The 21140-nt window shown below is 43.5% G+C and overlaps 1 protein-coding gene across 4 annotated transcripts in view; it reads left to right on the forward strand.

Moving 5' to 3' along the window:
• Positions 1 to 21140, forward strand: part of FLNB (filamin B) — a 223960-nt gene that overhangs the window by 132698 nt on the left and 70122 nt on the right. For all 4 annotated transcript variants that reach the window (XM_083156251.1, XM_083156253.1, XM_083156252.1 and 1 more), the window contains exons 12-18: positions 4677 to 4870; positions 6151 to 6264; positions 6750 to 6893; positions 11069 to 11192; positions 12561 to 12718; positions 14502 to 14592; positions 16415 to 16584. In XM_083156251.1, the coding sequence (XP_083012377.1) occupies positions 4677 to 4870; positions 6151 to 6264; positions 6750 to 6893; positions 11069 to 11192; positions 12561 to 12718; positions 14502 to 14592; positions 16415 to 16584 (995 nt within the window). The remainder of the gene's footprint in view (positions 1 to 4676; positions 4871 to 6150; positions 6265 to 6749; positions 6894 to 11068; positions 11193 to 12560; positions 12719 to 14501; positions 14593 to 16414; positions 16585 to 21140) is intronic.

Genomic DNA, 21140 nt, shown 5'->3' on the forward strand with positions numbered 1-21140 from the left:
AGATGAGAATGTGTGACCCTTTGCTTCATTTGTGTACCAAGATATTGATACGCAAACGTAAGAAAAAAATATCCGTTACATATTCCTTACGTTCTTCCATTGAACAGCCCGTAATTCTGCCATAATTATTGTAGGGGAAAGAGACTCGATGCACAAAGATGCCACATGTCTTGAATAGTTGTGAAGTGAATGGTTCCCTTTGTGCTGCGGAATTCAGATGGCTTTATGATGAAAGGAACATTATTTTTCCTCATTCTGTTGTGAGGCGGTTGCAGTGAAATATGTGAGAGTAAATGTTTTTGTTGCTAAAACTTGAAAGGCCAGTGGTAGTTGTAAGCTGGTGTAAGACAGGTATTATACTGTTAATTATTTGCATGCTCCTTGTTCAAAACATTACCAGTTTATTGGTGACTTATTGGTGAGGTTGGTGAAGTGTGGTGGAACAATTATTTATTTCTTTCATTAAAGTCCGATAACAAATTTATTCTTCAGATATAGGAGCATATGGGGGATATTCAATCCCCCGCTGCTATTCCCGACAGGGGAAATAGCGGTGGGGCCCTATTCAATGCTGTCTTCCCCGACAACATTGAACCGGGATCTCGGCAGAACGTGCCCGACTTTACAATCAGTCGGACACGTTCTGCCGAGAACGGCCGGGAATTGGCGAGCACCCGGCAGCAGCTCGACGATTTCCGGCTGCTTTTAATAGCCACGCCCACTTCTTGGCACTCGGCAGGCGGGACATTGAATCCTCCCGCCAAATCAGTGTCAAGCTGGCCGAGATTGGGAAAGGGTCATGGCTATCGGGCCAGCCTGACAGTCATGACCCTGCATTGAATATCCCCGTATTTGTCAAGAGGTTTAAGCTATTCAAAACTGATTGTGTATGATACATGGTGCTCTAGCCAATCAGCTCCTAACTGTCATGTGTTTGATAAATGGCAGTGGAAAACCATTTATCATGAGCAATGAGTTTTAAATAGCTAAAATTCCTTGATAATTGGGCAACATGGTAACGTGTAGATTAAATAGACATTTAAGCAAATTACCCCTACTTGCCTATGAAGTCTGAGTGGCTTGTCCATCATGTAACCAGAGCATGTAAAGGTTAATGAATGCACTGTGTAATAACCTGAAGGATCGTGGTAGCAAACACATTTCAGTAGGAACTACAGTTCATACATATTGGCCCTTATTCTGGTTGACTGGCAAGGCTGCGAATTTCACAGCCTCGCGAGCCTCGGCGATCATCGAATGATTTCTTCAGCGTTCGTAGATCTGAGACACCTCTATGGTGTCTCAGACCTGTGGGTTATTTGTGCAAGGACAGGGCTGGCAGCTGCCCGCCCCCCCCGCACTCACGTCACCGGGCAATTTGCATGGGAACGCCCATCGTTCTCATGGGTAGGCCCATGAAACGCTGGATGTGCCCGTATGCAAATTGCCCGGCCCGCAGCACCACGCCCCCGCCTAGACTTCTGTGTGCAAGCGCTGTGGGCGGCTCCACATGTGCATATAAACCTATGCACAGTCGCAAACAATCGGTCCCCTATGCGAAGGCGCGGGGGACCAATTGAATCTGAATAACCCCCATAATGTATACTGTTTGAAGTGCTGGATTTATGGTAGAGGCCGTTACGCTTTATTGTCTAGAACATTATGCATTGGATTAATTAGGGTCATTACTGGAGTACTCCAGTAATTAATTACTGTACTCATTTTTTTTTCTTAGATTCTGTGCAGATAAAATATTGTATTATAATATTTGAGCAAAAAAAAAGATATAAATAGAAACTTATTACAATTGCATTACTGTATTCACCCCTAGGCATAATGAATAATCATTTATTATATTCTGATTTTTTTAAAGTTTGACACCCGATTCCCAGCTAGATTCGGTACAGCACAAATATGTCACAGTACCCATTCCCCTTGGGTTGAGCTTTAAGTGTGAACCCCTGAACCATTGGCAGTGTCAGGCTTGTGGTAGAATGTTTAATCTGATACCTATGCCAGGCATCAGACAGAGCACAATAGTGCTTTGAAATCATTTGCGTCCTGCATGACCAATGTCTGTTTTTCATTTCAGTTCACATAAGGTACCGATCTAATATTTCAGCATGCCTCAGTGCTTGTTAATATAATAAATAAGTCTTATTTACCTCTGTGGGCTGTGATCCGGTTTGCCAAGCCGTGATGAACTTTTACTGGCCACATAAATTATGCCAGTCAATAAACTTTTACATTTACATTTGCCCGATAATTTTAAACCTTGTCAACAACTGACAGCTTTGGCAACTGAAATGAAAAGATTGTCAAAACATCTAGATGGTTGATTATCATATTTTGATCTAAAACTACTGGATTGGTCAGATTTGCCAAATAAGTGGGGTCTTATTTTACTGATCTCGTTGTTTCTTAAAAGCAGTAATTTATTTTTTTAAATCACTTTCTGGTGGTACTTAATATGTGCCGATATTTCCTGATGGGAAATATTGGCACTCACCTACAGTATTCAATGCTGCCCTCAATTACTGCATTGAAGGGTGTCAGATTCGACTTTTTCAAAAGTCGGATCTGTTTTGTCGGAAATGGCCAGGGATTTTCGAATTCACTGCTGTCTTTTAACTATCTGCAGCCATTTTTCGCCGATCCGCAGACTTCCCGATAATTGCCCCCCACAAGTGTAATGCTGATTTAGAGATGTACTGTATGTAACAAACATTCTTTTATTAAAATATTTAATACCAGTATATTTGTATCGTGTGTATATATATATTTATTATATTGGCACTCAAGATGACATGCAAATACAATTAATAACTTCTCTGGTATCTCTTCGTTTCAGAACCTTATGTTCTTTCATCAGGAATTCCTGATATCAGATCATAAGGTTCTGAAACGTATAAATACCAGAAGGGCTACTAAGTTGTCTTGAGTGCTACCACATTGCTCTATGGCAGGTTTGGCCAATCTGTGGCTCTCCAGATATTGGGAAACTACAAATCCCAGCATGCTTTGCCACAGTTCTAGCTTTCCATATTAGCAAAACTGTGGCAATTTATGCTGGGACTTTGCATGACAGCTGGGGAGCCACAGGATGGCCAGGCCTGCTCTATGGAGTATTCGGAGGGCACCGGTCACCACCTTCCCCTGTCAGCATAGGATTGCAGGATGTATTTTAGGTATACGGTCGTTAGGTCAACACATATAAGGTCGATATGCATTGGGTTGACATGGCTTAGGTCAACACATGAAATAAATCGACATGGCTAAGGTCGACAGGGTTGGAAGGTCGACACAAGAATTAGTTGATGATGGCTAAGTCGACAGTCAAAAGGTCGACATGGGGTTTTTCAGCTTCTTCACCGACATGTGCCAACAGGCGGTATTTCATGCTCTACTATCTACTAGGGCATGGCGGGAGAATAGAATAGTGTGCCAAGTGTAGCGAGGCACCATGCCCAAAGCATGGCGAGTGCTACGAGCCATGTGAGGGGACGCGGTACACTTTGACGGTGTCCATGTTGACATTTGACAAAAACCATGAAAAACCCACGTCCAACTGTCGACCTAATGCTTGTGTTGACCTTCCAACCCTGTCGACCTTAGCCATGTCAACCTATTTCACATGTTGACCTAAGTAAGCCATGTTGACCTTCAGTGGTTGACCCAATGCATGTCCACCTAATATTGGTAACCCAATGACCCATACCAGTTTGTTAAATACATTTTCTCATACATGTAACACTAGTCCAATCCCAGTGTTCTGGAATTAATAGATTTTGAAACATAATATATATGAGCTTTGAAAACTAAGCTACTGGCTACAAGAGCAGTCTGCCAAGAACCTCCATTCATATTCATATTGTAATACCATGATGAAAGAGAACGGCGTTTCGCTGTAACCAGCGCGCTTCAGGATACTTAACATAATGACACCGTAATCCTGCAAGGATCCAGTACAGGTCACAAAGGCTTTCTTTTCCCTTTTTCTTAATTCTAGGTTCTCCATATGCATACTCACAAGAACATGCGTAGATTTCCTAAACCTGTATTGTACAGCTACGCCAGGAGGACCTTGTTTTAAGGTCAATGAATCCTGTGGAAAGAAATATGCAGTTTGTTTATAGAGGACATTTTTAGAAATGGATCTACATCATTCTGAGTTGATTTTGCATTTTTGGGGCTTTGAATCACAACTTGGCCAGCTGACTGTGTCTCGTTCCTGGCTGGCCGCAGATGTGGCAGCCTATTAGTGCTGTGCGAGATGACCACACAAAAGGGGCATCTGGTGTCATTGGATAAGATTTACAGGCATGCTTTTAAAGCAGGCGTGTCCAAACGGTGGGCCCTCCAGCTGTTGTGAAACTACACATCCCAGCATGCCTTGCCATAGTTTTATCCTTCCCTAATAGCAAAACTGTGGCAATGCATGATGGGAATTGTAGTTTCACAACAGCGGGAAGGCCATAGTTTGGACATGCCTGCTTTAAAGTGATCAAAGAGTTGTGATTATTTAGCATAGTGGCACATAGGGATAAATGATGCCTCGATGTGATGGTTTACCGGCTTTATCATGCCAACGTTCTCAAGTCCGGAGTTTTACTTTATAGATCTCCTAATACTTCAGTGCATTCCACACCTTTATTGTTCTCCCATATATACCACAGGATTCGCCATCGAAGGTCCATCTCAAGCGAAGATTGAATGTGACGATCAAAGTGACGGCTCCTGTGATGTCAAGTACTGGCCAAAAGAACCTGGTGAATATGCCGTCCATGTCATGTGTGATGATGAAGATATTAAGAATAGTCCATACATGGCGTACATCCAACCAGCATCAGGAGATTTCAACCCGGATAAGGCAAGAACACTTAAAAATGCTTGATCTATTAATTGTAACCTTTAAAGGCTTCTTTACTGTTGGTAGCTACTTCTTTTTTTGTCTCTGACTGGAGCATGGATATGTATGGGCAGATATACGATGTTCTTCGTTCAATTAATCACGGATTAAAACACCTGCTGCAAAACCGCATAATGAGCAACACTTTTATATGCAGTCAGCCCTCCTAGATTATTTATTTATAGTTTTTACATGTGGCTGAGATCTCAGTGGATGTGTTCGTTTTTAGGCGTTGATTGGTTTGTCAAACTGCGGTGCCAACCCCCAACAGATCATAGAAGGAAGTAGTTAAACTCTTACAGTTCTAGCTGGTCAGGGTACATGGACAGATTAAAATATCTGTTTTGTGTGTATTAAGCACTAATGTAATCTTATATGTAATTGATGCTGAATTGGAAAATTGTAGAGAAATTGGTAAATCATTCTGGAAGGTTCTAGTGGCTAAACGTTAACGAACATAAAATATTCTATTCTTTTAATCAAATTCCTATTTAATGAGCTAGTTGTTTTATTCAGACTTTCCACCTATGATGTCGCTGAAGCCTGTCAGGATAAGGAATGTTGTATATTTTTGAATCATTTGTATAATACATTTCATGCACGTATAACTGTGCGACGTGCCGGCAATTGGACTGTACTTGTGAGACAGGAAATGTATCGGAGTAAAACCGCTTACTGACGGCTCAGACGCTAACTGAGTACAGCTGCCGGCTGCAGATTCCGAAGCTGTGAGAACCATGTAACTTGTCAGCTACCTTATAGTCTATGAATGTGTCTATGCAAAAGGTCATAGTATAAATGGTGGCATATATCATCGGTGAATGAGTCTGTACCTGAGAAGATGAGCTTATGCATTATTCTGCCAGACATGGGAAGAGAAGTTAACGTTGTACTGTTCACCGGCAATTATTACCTGTGGTCCCAACATCGAGTACACACTGTGCGCCCTCCAAGGTAGCGATATCGCCCATTGTAAGGATTTATTTACACATGTGGCGGCCATTTTGTGGTAACTTGCTGGGGTCCTGTAATAATGTTTGTTGTGTGACAGGGTCCCAGTGTACAATATTGTGAGATCCCCTTGTATAAATATATAAAGTGTATAAAGTGTGACTAAAAATAAACATGGTCATTTATTCTGTAATCTAGACAAAAACAATGCAATGCATTCAAAAGAATCTAAAGGTATGAAATTCACCTTTTTTTTTTACCGTCTTTATTTTATTTATTTTTTCTTGCAGGTTAAAGCATATGGCCCAGGGCTGGAGAAAACTGGCTGCATTGTGAATAACCCAGCTGAATTTTTTGTCGATCCGAAAGAAGCAGGAAATGCTCCTTTAAAAGTCTACGCACAAGTACGAAACAATGTGTTGGTTATACAATGAGATACAAGGTGTACTGTATGTGTGCTGGGGTGGTGTGTGTGTGTGTGGGGGGGGGGGGGTCATGGTGGAATTCCAGGCAAAGTGATTGACCTCTGGTGGAGACAGGCTGGTATAATGGCTCACTGTGCAGCCCTGACTGTGGGGTCCCAGCCTGAAATCTAGCTGAGCGTCTCTTGGCGTCTGTTGAACTTCTTTCCGTCAAACTGAAATGAGTCTTCTTGGCAGCCTGCTCCTGGAGTGGCTGCTTATTACGCACCAGCACAATATATGCTGACCAGCTCCTTTTTCTAATGAAAATAAAGTGATGAAACCGTAAAACTGAAACCTTCTGTAGTCTCAATAAGCATTAGAAAACAGATGAGCGATGAGGCATACATGACCAGCGTGAAGCAAATAAAAACACGTGTTGCGGCTGATTCCCATTTATACAGTGGATGTTTTATTTATTTTCATAGGATGTAGAAGGCAATCCTGTGGATATCTACACAAAGCCCAAACCAGACGGCACTTACGCCTGCTCATACAACCCAGCTAAACCAATCAAACATACCGTGGCTGTTACGTGGGGGGGCATCAGTGTGCCCAACAGTCCATTCAGGGTAAGTTGAAACATTTTTGATTAAATACCAATTATACTGTATACTAGTTGAAATCCTGTCAAAATGATGGCTTCTGCAATGTACTTTCACTTTGAGCTGTGACAGTTTTTACTTTCAAGCTGAGCTGTTACCAGTTTAGCCCACAAACTCTCCCCCCACCCACAGTCCCTATCTTATCCTACCGCCAATCTCCGTTTTCACAACTCCCTCTGTCCATATCCAGCAAGTTTGAAACAGATCAGTGTCCATGCAAAAATTGCTTACACTTCCTGTTATGGCATCTTTTAGCACACAAAGGAGTTATTTGGTCCGTCTAGTGGTGAGTGGCGGTACTTCACCTCATAGAGGTGAAAAGTAGTTTTATATATAATATTTGGGGTGAATCTGGGTGGCACACCTAATGCTGTGTACACACAGGGGAGATATATTGCTAGCAATATATTGCTTGCAATATATTGCTGAGCAATATATTGCTCGGTGTACTTGCAATATATCTCCGCAATATATTTCTCAGCAATATATTGCTCAGTGTCCAGTTTTTCAGAGGGACCAGCAATTTTCCATGAAAATTGCTAGCAATTTTGACTAGATTTTTGTTTACCCTCTATTTAAATTCATTTATGATTGACATGGGTTGTGGGAAGTCTGTATATGGTGTACTTGTGGAGTATCACGGCTCCCACGATGGCCATCGTATGCTAAAAAAATCGCATCGCATGCGATGCGATTGCACCCGATTTTGCACTGAAATACATCCAAATGCATTGAAATGTGTAGGAAACATGTGAAATGCCCCCAAATGTTATTTTTCATAGTGTACCACCCCCACTATCAACCCGAAGTGTGGCGAGCGCAGCGAGCCCGAAGCATGGCGAGCCCCGCGAGGGGACGCGGATACCTTCACAGGTATCCGCATCCCCTAGCGGGCTTCACAGGTGTCCGCGTCCACTCGCCACGCTTCGTGTTGACGTTGATAGTGAGGGTGGTACACTATGAAAAATGACATTTGGGGGCATTTCACATGTTTCCAACACATTTCAATGCATTTGGATGCATTTCAGTGCAAAATTGGGTGCAATCGCATCGCATGCGATTTGTTTGTATGCGATGCGATCGCATGTGGTTTTTCCAAAAATCACCAAAAATCGGCTAAAATCGCATCCCATCGCATGCCATCTCATGCCACTACATTTGGCATGCGATGGCATGCGATGGGAGCCGTGATAATCCACAAGTACCTACAGATGTAGCAGGGGTCATCTTTGTAGGGGCAGGATAATCTAGCGGCAGCAGCCGCTAGTGCCCCGCTCCCACCAGGGGTGTGGGGGCACAAGACGGCCGTGCGGCCCCTGCCACCGGTCCCCACTGCCCCAACCCCCCCCCCCTCCCCAAAAAAAATCCATTTATTCATTTTATTCATTTATTTATTCATTTTTAATCTGGTCACATACTATTGGTGTGGGGCAGCATGGTAATGCTCATGCTGCCCACCGATGGTGCAAATCACCATTGATGGGCAGCATGAACATAATCATGCTGCCCGACACCAATGCCCCCTTCATTTTAAATCTGCTCAGATACTATTGGTGTGGGGCAGCATGGTAATGCTCATGCTGCCCACCGATGGTGCAAATCACCATCGATGGGCAGCATGAACATAATCATGCTGAACGACACCAATGCCCCCTTCATTTTAATTCTGCTCAGATACTATTGGTGTGGGGCAGCATGGTAATGCTCATGCTGCCCACCGATGGTGCAAATCACCATCGATGGGCAGCATGAACATAATCATGCTGAACGACACCAATGCCCCCTTCATTTTAATTCTGCTCAGATACTATTGGTGAGGGGTAGCATGGTAATGCTCATGCTGCCCACCGATGGTGCAAATCACCATCGATGGGCAGCATGAACATAATCATGCTGCCCGACACCAATGCCCTCTACTACAGCCTATGCACTTACTGGATAGTGCGGCTGTGTAGTAGTGTGCTGATGGGGGGAGCTGCTGCTGTGTGCGGTAATGATGGAAGACCGGAGCAAGAAGCAGGGGCTGGCTCCGTGTCTCCGTGTCGGGTGGGCGGTGAGTGACAAGGCGGGTGGGCGGGTACCCGGCCGGCGCAGGAGGCTAGTGTCGCTTGTCGCTGGTGCACAGTGCTTTGTGCACCAGCGACCTGCAATTTTGTGCAGAATCTGAGGAGCAAGCTCCTGCGACCAGCGACCATGAAGCGCTGGCCGCGGGAGCGCGCTCCCAGCCATTTATCGCTGGCTGCACATTAAATTACTGGCAATATGGTCACTGAGCGACCATTTTGCCAGCGATTTAATGCATAATTGCAGCCGTGTGTACGCACCTTAAGATTTCTTATGCAAGGTAACGTCATTCAATAATGCAAGACACACGGATTGGATTTTAGGAGGATGAGAGGGGGCTTCATAGAAGTAACTGCACACACCTATCTGTTGGCTCAGTAAATTTTACACTTAAGCCTGTGATTGGATTACACGTTATCCCATACAGATGTAATGCCCCCCATACACGGTCCGTTTTTTCGGTCCGTTCTGTACTTTTAAAGTACACATCGGATCGGATCACATCCCTAGTGCATGCAGTGTACATGCACTGCGATCCGATACGATGTGTACCTAGTACAAAAAGTATGTGCAGCACATACTTTTTGTACCATACTATGTGATGCGCGGGAGCGCGCATCGCATAGTACAAAACGGAGCCAGATGCAACGGAGCGTCTATGGGCTCCTTTACTCTGGCTGATTTGCAGTCAGAAAGCCCAGTGAAATGTAGATTGGACTCGAGGATTTCCTGGTACATTTCACTAGTGACTTTCTTCAGGGATTAATATGAAAGCATAATAAGACATTCGGGTGTAATGCAGGGTTGCCGACTTTCAAATTCTCCTCTCCGGGAGAAGCCCGGAGAGACTTTCATTACCCGTTCGGGGGCGGGGCTTGACTGTGATGTCATCAAGCCCCGCCCCCATTATGGGAAATAGGCTAAAACACTGATCTCCATGGAGGGGGCGGGGCTAAAATGACACGAGTGTGTCATTTTAGCTCCGCCCCCTCCTCTGAGCATTTAAATGCCGCGATCGGGGGCTCAGTGGGGGTCCCCCTGATTCCGGGAGGGTTGCCCACCCTTCCGGGGGGCCGGGAGGGGGACCCGATTTTCGGGAGACTCCCGGTAATTCTGGGAGGGTCGGCAACCCTGGTGTAATGGAAGCAGTTGCTTTTTCTGACTACTCTATAATCCAGCAACAATCTTTCAAAAAGAAAAATGAACTCCAAGCCCCCACCCCCTAACTAATTCCCTAAGTGATCTCAGGTAAGGAGCTGAGCACCAGAACAGAGCTTGTATTCATATTTAACCACTTAACTGCTAAATAATTGAAATCTTTTAATATTTGCAAAATATTTGTATTTTTTTTTTTCAAAGTTCAGAAATTCGTTTCATTACCATTTAAACCCCAGAAACCATTGCATATTTGTTTTCTGTGTGACTTTGAATTTCCCAGGTATACGCTAAGGCAGGCATGTCCAAACTATGGCCCTCCAGCTGTTGTAAAACTACAAGTTCCATCATGCCATGCCACAGTTTTGCTATTAGGGAATGCTAAAACTATGGCAAGGCATGCTGGGATGTGTAGTTTCACAACAGCTGGAGGGCCACAGTTTGGACATGCCTGCACAAAGGGGCTGGGGCAGGATAATTTCTCTTTCTCGTGTGGCTGCTCCACTGTACAGCCCCTGGGTGGGGGTCTTGCTGTGCTGACCAACCAGCAGTGCTTAGCAGTATGGCAGACAGTGGGGGAGGGTTCAGGGATGCTGAGGGATCGGCGGTCCCTCTGTGATTGGTGGATGCTACAAGATTATCTTCCTGCAGGTGGCCACTATGTGTATCTGACTGTCTCATTGTGACCAGATCAGTCACTGGACAGGTGCACTCATTACTGACTGACACATTTTAAAAGATCCACAGGTGGAGCTATTTATCTCACTTGATTCTGTGAGGAGACCTGCAAAACATGCACTGTGTGGGGTCCTGAGGACCGACTTTGAGAACCTGTGTATTATTCAGTTGCTTCTCGCTTCTTTTTCATAATCATTATTATTATTAATAATAATAATAATAGTAATAATATTTTTAACACCCAGGTGAACATCGGACAAGGCAGCCATCCACAAAATGTCAGGGTTTTCGGCCCTGGTGTGGAGAAATCCGGTTTAAAAGCAAATGAGCCAACACATTTTACAGTGGACTGTACGGAGGCTGGAGAAGGTACAGTACTTCCTCTATGTAACGTCTGTTGCACTTGATATTGGCAATGTATAGAAATCCTTTTACCTTTTATATCATTTGGCCAGTGAATGTGTCTCCTTGTGTTCAAAGGAAGTTTCATGTATTTCAAATCCACAACCCGTATATTATTTACCATGAAGTATGAATAGATGCCATTGTACTGGACATTTCAGAATGACCGTAACAGTGTTTTACCAATGATTGACTTGATATACAATAAGATGGATTTCCAATCACGGAACGCATGTAGTGAGAGCTTTGTTTGACACAAAACCAGTCATTTCACACAGTGACACATGGGATGCTTGTCTCCTCGATAGCTTAGCTACTGTACACTTCAAAGGATGTTACCAATGGTGATTAAGCTTTTCCCACATTCCTGATTGCATTACAGATTGTCTCAGACATTTATATTGAATTTTATTTTTAATCCGTTGTCACCTGTGACTTTTAGTTTTAATACAATTTGATTAAAAACACAGTATCTACTAGTAATATAATTAGATAGATGTGTGTGTATATAAATTAAAGGTACTTGTGTATTATCACGGTGCCCCTGATATTGATCGCACGATGCTTCGATGGCATGCAATGCGATTTTTGCCCCCTATACGATTAAAAATTGTATAAGCACCCTAACGAAAAGGTCGTAGGACGCGCGGGCTCGCCACGCTTCGGGTTCACGTTTATAGTGGGGGGGGTGGCGTGGCGCTGCATTGAACATTGTAAGCACCCATTAGGGTGCTTATACAATTTAAAATCGCATCCCATCGCATTGTATGGCATTGCATGCCATATACAATGTCATACAATTTAAAAATTGTATGACATTGGTTAACATTGCGCGATATCGCATCGCATCGCATGCCAAATGGTATGCGATGCGATGGGCGCCGTGATACTACACAAGTACCAAATTAAATAATGTTGAACAATTGAACTTTGATTCCTTTTTCCGAGGATTTGGTTCAAAAGGTCAACCGTCGACCCAAAATGGTCATCCTGCACAAGATAGACATGAGAAAAGGGTCGACCTGGAAATAGTCGACATGTGGAAAGGTCAACATGAGGTTTTTTTTATTGTCCCTCTCAGGCTCGCTGTGCTCGACATGTTTTTCGGGCATGGTGCCTTTGCTGCACTCTGCGCAGGTTACCATTCCCAAATAGTTGAAAACTGCTAGAAACTCCCCAAAGATATGTGTCAACCATTGACATGTCAAGCATTGAAACATTTTGACCATGTCAACCAGATGCATGTGACCATATGGTGTCGACCGTTTGACCGTGGACCTATCATCCCGGATACCCTTTCCCGCACATGTTTGAGGACTGCACTGTTTATTTCAGGTGACGTTAGTGTTGGAATTAAGTGTGATGCCAATGCCACCAATGATGAAGAAGACATTGATTTTGATATCATCCCCAATGCAAATGACACATTTACCGTTAAGTACATGCCCCCAGGTGCAGGACGGTACACCATTAAAGTTCTCTTCGCTGCAGAGGTGAGTGCGTGTTCTCAGGGAAGCTTGCGTTTCACATGACCTTGCTGTGCAGCGTGCATTGGGCATTACCAAGTGAGCAACCTACAGTGAGTCACTTAGAACAATAGCGACGTGACATCGGGTCTCCTTTGAGACCTCCTTGTGGTGCTTTTGCTATAGCACATATGTGAGAGATGGTATTGTGTCATTTACAACACTCAGGGCCGGCAACAGAAATCTTGGGGCCCGGTACACTGATATCTCTGGGGCCCCCTAACCACGCCCCCTTGAGCAGAATATTTTTAGTATACTGCATATTGAATGTGTTTTTTATTATTACAAAAGACACAATAATCACTAATACTGTAAGTACCCTTACAGGAACCCAGGCGGGTGCCTTTATAAACCATTTCTAGGCACTGCACTGCCACAGCTATGCTTACAGCCGTCAGAACTTAGGGGCCCCTCACAAGCTTGGGGCCCTGTACAGGTGTCCCCTTTGACCCCCCCTGTCGCCTGCCCTGCCAACACTGTGCAGGTTTCTAGATTCTTTATGCCACAATCCCATAGAACTATTGTCAAAGCTGGCATATCTGTGTATTCTATTGAGGGGAGGTGGTCTGGACTGCACACCTTAGCTACTGTACGTATAATGGGATGTTCTACTCTGTCAAGGTAACATTATTGTGACATTCCGTTACATTATATGGGTTCACCCCATGGGCAAAGGGCACCCCAAACCACCCCAGGGCACCACACAAAAGGATAGCATTTATATTGCAAGTCAGATTGCTCTGTTTGCATGTTTGCGTGTCCCATTGCCGCAAATGGGGGGGTCACATGTGTCCCATTCTCAGTGAGCAGTACGCCGAGACAAGACACTTGCAGGATGGATTAGCGAGGTTCCATCTGTATCTAATATAACAATATATTATTATATTTCACTACTATTGTTTTATTTGTGCGGTGTGCTGGGGTGGTTTGGGGGTGACTGCCCCATTCAAGGTAAAACCATATCATTTTTGGGATCTACCCAGTGAGGTTACTTTGACGTTTGGTGGGTAGGCTCATTTAATTGGCTACTTTTATCCCAAAAACTTTGTAAATGACATATACAGATGGAACAACGCTTATTGACCCATCTCGCTGCGCCGTTTGCCGAGACGGAGATGCGCGAGTGACTCACATGCTCACTCATCCCATTGCCGCAAATCTCAATCTCGCTCTCTCCTTTCATTTTCCCCGTCATTCCTCTCTAACCTTTCCCTGTTCTTTCAGACTCCTCTTTTCATACCCCTGTTGCTCCCATTCCCCCTGTCCTTCTGTACACTCTAATAAGTGTCCTTTACTATAAAATGGGGATGTTTCTAAAAGCTTGGAGAGGGATAAAGTATCAACCAATCAACTCCTGTCATTTTACAGAAAGCTGATTGGTTTGTAATTTATATTGCTCTAAGCTTTGATGCATTTACTATGTACCCATTATGTGTGTGTCCACTTATATATACTACATACTATGTAGTATATATATTATATATATATACTTATATATACTACATTCCCCCTAATATGTGTGCATGCTTTTATACTATGTATCTGATAAGGACTGTCAGTCAGCCAATGAGAGATGTGATGGATGTAAAGGGGCATAGCCTCCCTCTTACCTTAACTCCTCTATTTGCTATCACCACGGGGGTGGGGGGGTGGGGGGGGGTTTGTTATATTTAGTGCTCACATGTATCATTTTTCTATCAACCAATAAATGAGAAGTTGTCGTTGAGACTTTGGACTTCTTTCTTGTTAGGAAATTCCATCTAGCCCATTCAGAATCCGAGTTGAGCCCTCACATGATGCCAGCAAAGTGAAGGCAGAAGGTCCGGGGCTTAGTAAATCTGGTAAGGTCATGTAAATTCTAAGGCATTTGTGTACTATACTGGGGGTATATTTACTGGATTGTCATATTCTTCTCAACCATTTGTTGCAAGCTAAATTCTAGTCAGCTACTGTAAGTTGTGTTCAGATGATGATGTCCTGTGATGTAGCTGATAATGTTATATGGCTTCCTTCTTATTATTGGTTCCGACACTAAGCAGTCTGGAAGTAGATATGTTGGGTGCTGAAGCACAAGCCCCAGGGTGCACAGTTTTACAGTATGCTGTAGTCACTTATGTAGTGCCTGTGTTCTGTAAATATAAATGGAGGGGAAGCACAATGCACCCCTGGTACACGGTGTAATACAGATTCTGGCATCTGCCTCACTGTGCCTCCTGCTTGTGTGCTGTGTTAGGTGCCTCTTTGAGTGCAACCCCCACGCAGACTAATTTTTTTTTTGTGGTATCTCTTTAATGCAGGGATGGGGAACCTTCTTCTCTCCAGCTGTCGTAGAACTACACATCCAAGCATGTCCTGCATGAGTTTTAGAATGGGCAAATAGCAAAATTGTAGTAGGGCATGCTGGGATGTGTAGTTCATCAACAGCTGGAGGGCCCAAGGTACCCCATTCCTGCTTTAATGCCAGCCAATCAGCTCCTAACTGCCATGTTACAGACTAGGGGCGAGATTCTCTAAGCTACAAAAGTGATAAAACTGAGAGTGATACATAGGGCATACATTGCGCCTAATCAGAGAGCACATATGGTTCCAGAAGATTCTGTCTGTTGTCTTAAATGTAAGATAAGTAAGGCGGATTTGTTTCATAATTTCTGGACATGCAACAAGGTCTCAAGATTTTGGCATAAAGTGGTAGAATATATAAATTTAAACATTTGGGATTAAAGTCAGAAAAGAACCTAACGCTTGTTTATTTCTTGACTTTAAGGATTGTCTCCTTGGTCCGGGAAAAAAAAAGAATCACTTCGGTGATTTCCATCATTTTAGTAATAGCCAAAAAGCAGATCCTCATACACTGGATTAAAGAAAGCGCACCTTTATTATCTGCAGTTAAAAATATGCTACTTAAGATCTTGTATTTTGAACGAAGAGCCACCTTACCAGATGTGGAACAGGGGGTGCAAAAATTTGCTACGAAATGGATTCATTGACAGTTTGGATAGAGATACACAGACATTCGTCTATAAACTTTTTGAAACGACTTCATGGTTTTCATTTAGACAATTATCAAGTGCCCCTATTTTCTTAAATTTTATATTGGCTTATAGAAAAATAAGTTGAATAAGTACAGACCCTAAAGATCTAAAATCTTTTAAAATTTTGTCTGGTCATTCCCCCAACCTCATATTTCCTTCACCCTTTTTTCCCTGTGTTTGATGTAATCTAGAAATGATACTTAATATTTCTCTCTGTATCTGAAATTAAACTTAAATATATTTGTTATTTAGGAATATTACTTATATATATTTGTATTTTCAATGTCAAGTAATTGTACTCTTTCCTAATTTGTAATTTTTGTGAAAAAACAATAAATATTTTTCTAAAAAAAAAAAAATGGAGAGTGATAAACAACCAGTCCATCTGCTCCTGACATTTTTCAAACAGTCTGTGACATGTCAGGCAGGAGCTGATTGGCTGGCTGCTTACCACTCTCCATTGTACCACTTTTGAAGCTTAGAGAATCTAGCCCTAGGTTTGAAAAAGGACCATTAGTAGCTTATTGGTACTTTAGCCAATGTTTTAGAACTCTCCCCCAGAGTTACCTGTAAACAGAATTTCGTCCCAGATTGAAGTGAATACATTATGCTTATTATATTTTCTTTCTAGGTGTGGAAAATGGAAAACCCACTCATTTTACAGTCTTTACCAAAGGTGCTGGAAAAGCCCCTGTTGATGTTCATTTCAATGGACCCTCCCCAGGAGATGCTGTTAAAGATTTTGAAATTATCGATAATTACGATTACTCCCACACCGTCCGGTACACACCAATTCAGCAGGTATCTACACAATGGAATGCTGGCTCAGTAATGTTCATCGGGGCTGATACATCAAGCATTGAAAAGAGTGGGGAAGAGCACCAGTGGCGTTGCCCAGATCAACCAATCAGCTTTGAGCAAGCACAATCTATAAAATGATGGGTAGTAGCTTATTGGTTGCTATGGGAAACTTCTCCACTTGCCCACTTCTCTGCTTGATGCACCAAACCCTTATGCCTAAACGTTTTACCATTTCTAAAATATTGCATACATTTTTTATTTATTTTTTTAATGAAGGAGTTTCTGAATTTTTTATAAATATTTAACTTAAAAAAACAAACTCAATACAAAATTGGTTGTTTACTTTCTGTCAAAAGTAAAATAGTAGCTAACCATGTAATCCTATTAAGACACATAAAGGTGGCCATACACTAGTCCGTGATTTTGAAGCATCAGGCCAATAAATCAGGGGAAAGATGTCAAATCATTGTCATTTACTTACTTCTGTTCTGATGCGCGGTGTTCTTTGCATTCTATAAAGGGATAGCTAGATGCTATTGCTATGGGAGCTTCATGCCTATCCTCTGTTTTGGCTGTATATAGTCTATTAAATAGGGGCTATTCAATTGGGGGCAAGGTTTTGCCCTTTACAAAAAAAAACAACTTGAGGTTATAAGGGGTATTCAATCTCCCGCAGCCATCACAAGCTGTCGGGCTCGTTCTGCCGAGAACTGCTGGGAATTGACGAACTCCCGGCTGCAGCTCGCCTCTTCCCGGCCGCAGTTCGGGCCACGCCCCATTCTCGTCCCGCTGCATGTGGGACATTGAATCCCGCCAGCAAATTCTTGGTCGAGCAGACCGAGAACGAGACAGGGTCTCGGCTGTTGGGCCAGCTCGACAGCCGTGACCCAATATTTAATACCCCCCTATGCGTGCTCCAGATACCCGTTGTAAAACATTGCAGCGAGAGTTCAAATGAAAAGAAAACATTTTTAAAGGGCATTTTCTTGGCTGCCAGTGGTCTTCTCTCCACCTTTGCACTGGGGTGGGGGCTGCTGGGAGGCTCGGGGATTGCTGAGAAATGTAGTTTCAGCCGCTGCATGTGTGTGTGGGGGGAGTCACACAATCGCACACATTCATTACACTCACCACTGCTGCAGGGTTCCAGATCCTAATGCTGAAGGAATAACACACTGCTTCAGAAGGTGAATTATTATATGCTAATTGAACTAATTGGAAACTTCCAATTGTCTAATTAGTACTCCGGCTGTCACACACTCCCCGCCGCTGTAGCCGCCCCACCCCCTGAAATTCTTATTCTAGCGCTGGGGCTAGCTCAGTGTAACACTGCCTGACGGCCGCGTCTCCGACTTCAGTTCAACCCACCATCATACCTATTGAGTGGGGCACTTTTCCTCACAGGGGCTGTGGAATCTCTGGCCGGACTCCCAGGAGGCAATGGAGCCAGTGCCCCCTTTAAGGCTGGCGCCCGGCGGCAGATGACTCCATTGACTCCGGGAGTTCCGCCACTGCCGTTGAGTATTCCCAGTGGTGTATGTGACTTTGGTCCAATTCCATCAAACGGAATATTTTCTAGGGAAATATAGAACAGAAAATAAATATATATTTTTAATATGGGAATGTTCCATAATTACTGTATATGCAAAAGATCCACAAGCCAGCAAAGATAAACAAAGCAGAACATGTTAATTAATGACAGCTCCTATAGGACTGTAATTTGGGTTGATGGAAAACATTTACAACAATGGAGAGGATATTTCAAGCAAGCTCTTGGTTTGTGTGTAAAGCCGATGAGTACCCAGGGCGGCATCGGACCAGGTGTCTGAGTCAGTATCAGCGAGTTCATGCACACTTGCTGATTCCGGCAGGGCCGGCTATACTACATTCAGCTGCATGTCCTCGCTAGCAAAGTCTTCTGATGGCCCTGCATGTAGGGCTGATGGAGGAGCTAGCGGACAATGCCCAGGAGCTCACATCATCCGTTACATAGCGGGTACACACTAGACTATGTGCCCATATGTCACTCTGATCTGCCACATCGGATGACATATAATCTTGTGTGTACCCAGCATAACTGTTCTCTGAGATAAAGGGTGTGTCTATTATGCTACTGCTGTCTAACCATACTTCACTTCAAGATATTGCAGCATCTGTTGGTGTCCCCAATATGTGGAACTGTAAAACACACCAAACGGTCTGACTAAGGGCGGGATGTACTAAAGGGAAAATTCGTAAAAAAACGGGGGTTTTACCGCATTTTCCTATGTACCATTAGCCGTCCGCTCCACCTGGCAGGGTATTGCCACCCTCTGGGTACCCTAGGATGCCCTATAGAAGCCTATGGGCTTCTATCGCCGCCCGCGCAACCCCCCTCCCCCTCCCCCTCCCGTCCTCCATCGATCGCCTCCTCCCCCAGCAGGTGTCACAGGGGGGAGGAGGAGACGCAGGGGGACACTGACAGCCGCCGGGATGTGGCGGAGACCCCCGCACACCACATTACAGGTATCGCGGGGGTCTCCGTCACCGCAACCCGATGCTAACCGCATATGTTAGTACATATGCGGCAGCATCGCGGCGGCTGGCAGGCGAAGGGCGGCGATGTATATTAATACATCCCGCCCTATACCACATTTTTCCTGCTATTTTTTGTGTGATGTAAGCCCAGCAGTCCCTCTAAGAACTTCCTTTTTGATTACAACAGGAAGAGTGGATAACCTACTGGGCTGACCTACAGGGGAAGCTGCTGCTGTGGGCCCAGAGGAGGTCCTCTCTAGGAACTAGGTACCTCCTGGGCATACATGCTCATCAGAGTAGAGAGGGAGTACAGAAGCTATGGCATGAAACCAATTTTTTTTTTTTTATGGGACCTAATTATTCAATTTCTGCTTAACCTTTTGCAGTCCAAATTTTTTTTTTTTGCAATTCAAACAGTCTTGTTTAAATTAATTGTATTTTTTTTTTTCAAAAATGGTCTACACTGAATGTTGAACGATGTTAATGTTCTTATTATAAAGTGGCTCACCATTGGGTTGTTGAGCCTGACGAGACGTTGGACCTGAAAGGGTTAAGAAGTTCACAATGAAGGTTCATTGGCGACCACTTTGCCTGATAACCACTCAGCCTGTCTGAATCCAGCAAGGGTGCAATGATATTCAGCCTGATAACCTGACATTGCTAATCTCAGACCGTTAACTACATTAATACTTGTATGTACAGTATAATGTGATTTCAGGGGTAATAAAGAGGCCAGCTTCTTAGTCAGATCAATAAGAAAGAGGAATAATTATCCTGCTTTAACTGCACCAGAACCAGAAACTGCCTCCAGAATTGTGTAGACAATAATTTGTCCTATATAGGACAGATTTATTACTGGTTAATTGGAGGGAAATTGTTCTGAAGGAGCTGGGCAAGTTATTTTGCCAGTTTGTAGCTAAAATGCCTTTTCTAGCTAAAATGGATCTGCAGTTAAATCTATTAGTGTGTACCCAGCTCTACTCTCTCTGCACAGTTTACATTTGTGATCAGGTCTGTATTAGGCCATATATTTTTAAAAGGACATTTTATAATGCTAGGCTGCCTGCCCAAAGTGGTTGGCATCTGGTTTGTTTGTTTGTCATCGTGATTATAAAGTGTGACCGCTTTTAGTGCCAAGTGAATTTGTCAAAATAGATGTGAAAATTGTTATTCATCATAATGTTTACCCTATATAGGAAATAAAACTTTTTTTTTTTTTACACAAATTTTTTTTATTTGAATTTATATATCAAATATGAGAGACACCGTCATTTTTAGCGGATATTTTTCACATCTCTCACAGATGTCACTCAGAGGGTTAAAAAATGGTGATCATTTTGTAAACCAAAAAAAGCCTGCAAAACTATATTCCAGGGCACAGCCACAAAAGGTACATGGGGTGCAGGTGCTACAGGGGGCAGAGCTGAGAGGGGCCCATTCGCATGCCGGGCGAACAAACCGAGTCAACCAGCATAACCCCCTAAATGCATGCTGATGGAAAAGACTGTGAGGCACACATACTAAACCTTGGAGAGTGGGAGGGGGATATGTTCTAAGCTATGGAGAGAGATAAAGTACCAGACAATCTGCTACTAACTGTCATTTACATGGCAGGTACGAGATGGTATTTTATCTCCATCTACTTCGTAAATATCTTCTTTTATCCTTGTCAGTATAACTACCGGATACCCACATCATAGCGATTTCCTTGGTGCAGCAGCAACCGTGCACTTTGATAGTAAGCAGTTTAGAATAAGTAAATATTTTTAATTACAGAATTCTTATTTGATGGCTTCTGCAATGTACCTTCACTTTGAGCTGTGACAGTTTTTACTTTCTCTTTGAGCTTTACAAAGGAGTAATTAGGCTTGTTGAGTGGCCTTTAGTGGTGAATAGCCCCCGCAGACCGTGTGGTGGCAGGGAGGCGCTGAGTACGCGTGGGAGCCGATGGTCTGCTGGGTCTATCGTTCCCGGGACCTGCAGATCTACGTGTCTGCAGTGTCAGCCCTCCTCTTGCTGCTAATGAAAAATGTCCCTCACAA

This window comes from Crinia signifera, chromosome 8 (genome assembly GCF_055691185.1).
Source record: "Crinia signifera chromosome 8, ASM5569118v1, whole genome shotgun sequence".
Taxonomy (NCBI): Eukaryota; Metazoa; Chordata; class Amphibia; order Anura; family Myobatrachidae; genus Crinia; species Crinia signifera.